This window comes from Pelecanus crispus, chromosome 4 (genome assembly GCF_030463565.1).
Source record: "Pelecanus crispus isolate bPelCri1 chromosome 4, bPelCri1.pri, whole genome shotgun sequence".
Taxonomy (NCBI): domain Eukaryota; kingdom Metazoa; phylum Chordata; class Aves; order Pelecaniformes; family Pelecanidae; genus Pelecanus; species Pelecanus crispus.
In genome coordinates, this window is record NC_134646.1 from 84918138 (window position 1) to 84924832 (window position 6695).

General features: G+C 39.5%; 1 protein-coding gene across 1 annotated transcript in view; it reads right to left on the minus strand.

The window, feature by feature from the left end:
- The window catches only part of DNAAF9 (dynein axonemal assembly factor 9), a 66243-nt gene extending 60227 nt beyond the window's left edge, over window positions 1-6016 (minus strand). Inside the window, exons 1-3 of the mRNA XM_075709879.1 lie at window positions 5971-6016; window positions 5457-5520; window positions 3749-3828 (exon numbers count right to left, since the gene is read on the minus strand). Coding sequence (XP_075565994.1) covers window positions 3749-3828; window positions 5457-5520; window positions 5971-6016 — 190 coding nt within the window. The remainder of the gene's footprint in view (window positions 1-3748; window positions 3829-5456; window positions 5521-5970) is intronic.
- Window positions 6017-6695: the final 679 nt, after the last annotated feature.

Genomic DNA, 6695 nt, shown 5'->3' on the forward strand with positions numbered 1-6695 from the left:
TATGGATTAGTCTGGTCTACCCTTGATTGGTTTAGGTGGGCTTGGTAGTGTAGGTTAATGGTTGGACTGGATGATCTTAAAGGTCTTTTCCAACCTAGACGATTCTATGATTCTATGATTCTAAGATCTTTCTAGATAAAGATCTCTTCATGTAACATTTGAATGCAGTGGTATGTGATAGTGTTTCTATTAGTTTTTTGATTTGTCAATCTAGTATTTTTCAGTGAAAAATTAGCTTGCTTCTAAAATAAGTTCTTTGTATTCTTTGCTGTGTGGAAATCCATTCCTGCATAACAAACCAACTACCAGCACTGACGCAAAATGCACGTGCGGAGGAAAGAGAGGAAAGGGAAGAGGAGCAGACTAGGGGCAGGCTGAGACTCCCCTTTTGCGCTGCAAAAAGTATTCAGCTCAGCCATCTCTCGCATCTGCGATTTCACAGTTGCTAAGCTGACATAAACATAGCCTGCAGGTAAAAAAAGTCCTGCTGTCTTTGTCCCAGCCATGTATTTCTGACCCGCCCTTGAGAATCAAACCAAAGAAGAGTTGTTCCATAACAGGCTGAGCAGCCACGCGAGCTCTGGGGGCACCAGGGAGGTGGCAGGAAGGTGCGGCTGGAGAGAATGGACAGATCACCTTCAGACAGCTGCCGAAACCCAACATGCAGCTGTGGAACTGCCGTCTAAAAGAAGGAGCACAATAATCATTAAAATAGTCTCCACTGGAAAAGGAAATGGGATGAACAATCAGTCCAATGTACTAAACACTGGTGAGGTTTCTCCCACATCCTAAGAGCAAGAGTTCTGTGTAGGACAGATATAAAAACCAAGGTAAAATAAACTTAAAGATTTACCGGCACAGCCTCTGAAGTATTCCTAGCCTCCTCAGGGAGGATAAAAAGTAAATATCCAGGTCTGTAAAAATTTTGCTTAGCTATGCTGAACTTCAAAACAGTCTGATTTACAATCAGAACAGCTACAATCAGATTTATAGATATAACCTATTGAAACTAAATACACATCCTCAGAAATCAGATCGACTTAACCGTGAGCTGAAAATCTCTGTTGAAAGGTGAGATACAAGAAACACCACTGTTACCAAAAAAAAAAAAAGTATAATTAAAGTAGTTTGATCTGTGGTTTTCTTAGCAACTTTAACAGCAACACACTCCAGCTGAAACATCAGAGCTTTTTAAAAGAAGTGTGATATGCCAACCTCCAAATTTCTTTTTCCTGCCGTTTCTGATGTCTTTTCTCCCCAGCAAAGAATGCAGGAATGCTACCATTCAAGCACTTTAAAATAAGATGACAGGATTCTTTTTTAAAAAAAAAAAAAAAGTCAGCTGTACCTACATTTAAGTAATTGTATCAATAATTGGTCAGTTCTCATCTCTCTTCAGAATCTTACAATGCTGTTTCTAATTTCAGTATAAATATTAACCTACTTGAAGTGAGACTATGACAGTTTATATTGGTTTTATCTCACAGCCCAGTATGTGAAATTAAAGTTGGGGTGAGGGAAATACATTAACTCTAGGACATTCAAGACAGCCAAGCGAAATATAACATGCATGGACTGTAAAAAAACATAGTTATGAGTATCTGCTTTTTATGGAAGTCAACAGGACTCAAAATGTAAGACTACATATTTTTTGTCTTCTGAAGCTTGTATTTGAAGACAGATTTAATGCATTTATAACAGTGACATGCCTGCTTAATCACAAGTTATGCGAGAAATTCTGCAGGCCACATTAAACAGGTCAGATCGGACAACAGTCCCATTGTGGGTGCTGAAAGAGATTAGTGCAAAGCACAAGCCGAGTAACAAAACACACTTCCTATATTTCCGTAACAGAAATGCTTATTGATCAAGAGGTATGGTCTTATGCATGGACTTAAATATTCCACATTACACTGAGGATTACACAAAGCAATTCCTTTTGCCTGTAAAGTTTATTCCCTAAAGCTGTACAATGTTTTGAGTGACTATTCTTTGCTTGGGACTTCCTGCAGCTTCAGAATTAAAAATAGTCAAGAAATACTACAGTGTCAATGGCGAGAATTAAGAGATGTCGTATGTTATGAAATCAGACTGGCAGCAAAGGCAAAAAACAAGTACTGTATCCCGTATGATTAAGTTTATTGGAAGGTTGACACAGTGACCTTATAGACTTTCTAGCTGTAAGGTTACTACTTAGCCAAAGACTTCACAGAATCACCGAATCGTTTAGGTTGGAAAAGCCCTTTAAGATCACCCAGTCCAACCACTAACCTCACACTACCAACTCCACCACTAAACCAATTAAGGGGAGAGTAAGAATTTCATATTTCCTGGCTTGCTGGCTGGGTTATTTTTTAATGAAAGTAAAAACTGGGAATCATTAAGGTTGGAAACGACCCCTATGATCATCAGTCCACCTGTCAACCCAACACCACCATGCCCACTAAAACATGTCCCAAAGTGCCACGTCTGTCCGTCTGTTGAACTTCTTAAACTCTTACCCTAGAGAATGCGGGATAGGAAGAGTCATGTTATACAGTTAGCATCAACCAAAAGAGAACTAGGTTATACACATTTACAACTTTTTTGTGGTTCAGTAAATGAGCTTCTTCAAGTTTTCTTACTACTTTTCATTAAAAAAAAAAACCAAACCACCCAAACACCACCACCCCCTCCCAAACCCCCAGGCTTTTTTACCATTTAATGCAAACCCATTACTACACATAGCTTCTTTAGGGCTACATTAGATTTCTCCATCTTTAGCTGTAATACATTATTTAAACAATCATTCCTTAGTCCTATTCTCTAAGGAATTTCAGTCATCATTGCTGAATTTTTCCTTTAATATCTTGATGCCGATTACATAATAAGAAACAAGAGTCAGTGTCACATACAGAAATGATATTAAAGCAGTACAAAAAAAGCTGTTACTTTCCTACAGCATACTTGCACATGTAGCTTTATTTTGTACCACCCTTTTCTCCCAGAAGAAATAAAGCACTGAAACCACATGTTCTTTATATGCCACCATTTAACTCGTAACTGCTTCCCGGGTTTCTCATGTGACTCTTTAAATGTACCTTGAATTATTTCTCCTGAGGCAAGACCTTCCTCCCCCTAAACTAAGGTTTTATTAGTTCCGCCAGTTTTCTGATTATTCCCACCCCCTCCCTGCCAAGCCTGTTCTCAACCACCACACTGGGCAGCTCAGCATATCGTGATCCCTAACCGAGGTTAGGGATCCTGCAGGTTAAAGAACCTGCTCTTCTCCAACCCCGTAACCTCAGCACCTTCTAATCCCTGCCACTTCCCCGCCTCCACAGGGAAAGCAGCTGCAATGCACGGGCCTTCAGCCTCAAGCTTTTATGCCAAGCACCAGCCAGAAAGCAAACACCGCCTAGACAGCTGAATATTTACTCCAAATAGATATGGATTAAAATTCTCCCCATCTTTTCTTCAATTTGGACATGAACAAAGATTCTCTCTTCCCTCCAGCCACTTAATTTTCACAAGGCTTGGAAGAATGTTGATGATACTACTATTGTAGCAAGTTTGCCTGAAATCAGTAAATAGGCCTAATAATTATTTTGGGACAAAAGAGTTTAACAGTCAGATAGCTGTAATCTTGCTGAGAAACAGGGCTGGGACTTGGGGGAGGATGAAGGAGCTGGTCTTCGTCTTTCTGAAACTCATGGACTCTATCAGTACAGTGAGAACAAAAGGGGGGAAAAAAAAAAGTAAAACTAACCTAAAATGCAAAGGATTCCATCAGGCTGAGATTTGCTGCTCTGTGTCAGGATACTCTGTATGTTTCGAAGGCGGCTGCAGCTGCAAAAGAAAAAGAATTTGTCCTTAAGGTCAGTGTTCTGAAGTGCTCAAATTTGGTAGGCCCAACTTTTTTTAGTTAACCTAGCTTTTTTCTTTAGTATATGAAGTAAGTGGACACACTTCAACTTGGGCATCTTTTGTTTGAAATACATTTAGACCTCATATCAAACCATCCCCAGATTATTTACTTTTGTCCACTAAAAGACGAAGTACACAGCCCTGAGAGAAGGCTAGAACCCGTAACTATCCCTTCTAACCAAGTGCCCTGTTAATCTCTAACCTCTAGCAAGAATTTCTGTTCACGTTTCCTCTCCCCAAGCCAGCAACGCTCCTTTCTCTGGTAGGGAAGTAGAGAGCAAAGCAACATGGGGCAGGTGATGCCCAAGTAGAAAGCTGACAAGGGAAGGGACTGCAGAAGCTCCTACACCAGTTTGCAAAAGACGAGTTTCAGCACCTCCAGCATCATCAGCCCGCTTACACCTTGTGTAACTGCGTAATAGGGACACATCCCAGACCTCTTACAAGATCAAAGTGAAAAGCATGATATTCGTGTAGGGGAGAAGAGGGAAAGGCTCAGAGAGCTCTGCCTCCACTTGCAAACCTGCAGGCTCTCATCCGTGTCCTCGGTCAATAAAGCACCAGTGTCACGCTGTCCGCGGTGTCCCAGCGGTGCCTTCGCTTACCAGTATCACGAAGCCTCAAATGGGTCACCCCGTCATTATTACAAGCACATATATAAGCAGAAAGGCAGAACCGAGGGCACTTCCAGACAGAAAAGAGAAAGCAATTTTAGTGAGTACTCTGAGATAAACAGCTCTTGACCAGGGGATTTTCGCTTATTTTTTAAGTTTCAGGTGCTACAGCTCTTCCTTGCATCTGGCATTACTCTCTAGAATTTTACGTAGTCCATAATGGAAAAATATAGAGCCAATACTCTCATTTAACATAACAAAAGCCGAACTCCAGAAGAGTTCCACTTTTTAAGGAAAATTTCTTTTCTGCAAGACAAATTAACAAACTGAACTTCTGACTGGAAACCCACTAGTATAAAGTAAACCACAGCTCAAAACAACTCTAAATGAATAATACTTAATGCAATCACAAAAGCAGGAAGTTTTTCCCCTCTATACCCAAAGAACTATCTGGATCATTTTCATAAGATGCATGTTACCTCTCTCATGACTTCCCTACTAAAACCATGAAATTTTTCTAAAATGAACAGCTAGGGAAATGTATGAGCCTGAAATATAATCTTTGATAATCTACATTAAAAACAATGAAACAATGCCAAGATTTTCATAATCAAAATGAATTGTTTATTATATAAAAGTTTAATTTAGTTGTCCAATATGCATCTTTAAGCCAGGCAAAAAAATTCAGCTACAATAGCCAGAGAGCAACATAATTTGTGCTTCTAGGCAGCATTTTGTGAGCTTGTTTTAATACAGATAGAGGCAAGAAATTTCACTGCTGGTTATTACTGAATGTGTTTTCTTGTTTATGTAACTATGAGCTGTTCAGCTCTAGGAAACAAATGTCTCCTACAGAAACACTTAAATAGAGCAAAATTTACCATCAGCTCAGACAAACAAGAAAGTAAGGTCAGGTATTCCTATTTTCATAGTTACTTAAGCCAAGTAAAAAGCACGTAGGTCTTTTCAGTAATACTACGATTATCATGCTCTACTTTCCCTGAAAGACAGGATGAACCCAAAAGGTTTACATTATAGATAATCTAAGTGCAATTCAAACACCCACAGTAAAAGACAGACAACATTTGAAGATACTTTCATAGGAAGTACAAAATCAGTGCAAACAACTCCAGTTTTATTTTTCCCCGGTTTTAGGTTGCCTGATTGAGTTCTGAATCCCTCAATTATTCTTTTGGCTTGAAACTTCCCAATTCCCATTATACGCTGTACTGTATCACAGTCCACTGTATGTATAAATAGATATTTTGATCCAGTCTTAAGATAGAAACAGAAATTAAAGCCACGGATGACAGCAAAAAGACCTAATCGGGTATTATCAGGTTTTCTTGCCCGTGTAGGTGATGTTGTGAAGTCGGTGAAAAAACATTGAATTTCATGTTGCACTTCTAATTACTAGTTCTTTAAAACCTAACCTAAAACAGGATCTCACAGCTATCCAGCTTCAGCTTTTGTATCTTATTCTGGAAGATTTTCATCCCGTCACTAAACAGAGCCCCAGACTAAGCTAGGTGAGAGATGATCCACTATGGCAAGCTACACAGTGCTCGTATTTTTTACACTTCCCATGTCACAAGATCAAGAGTAGAAAAAATTGCTACACTCTTCACTGTGGGTACAAACAAATTTGACTTATTTCATTTGTTAGTATGCAAACAAGCCTACAGTTATTTAAGCAGACCAGCTGCAGGCAAGTAGAATTGCTAGAGCCTCTGTAAAAGACAAGAAAATGGTGGCAACCTTACAAAGACTGCATGAAAACAAAAATGCTTCTCAACCTATCTGCAAAAGACAGTTTAAGAGCAACCCATGCTTCCCGAGACTATCCGAAGGACAGACTGAAAGGACTGCGAGAAAGCATGCCCAAGGACTTCTGCAGGACAAGCAGCTTCCAGACTTTTATTAAAACATTTACCATATAAGAGGATGCATCTTTCTGCTTCTGCTCAGAGTGAGAACAGAAAGTGTCATCAGAACAAACGTTATGAATGCTTCCAATGTGAAGGCACAAGAGGGAGATTTTCATTCAGCTCCTCTCGGAAACAAGATGCAAAAATCCCTCTACTACTCATGTTCAACTTTTACTCTCAAGGCAAATGTAAGTAATCCTCCAGCCGAAGACAGGTTTTTCTGGATTGTAAAATAGTTTTAAAACCT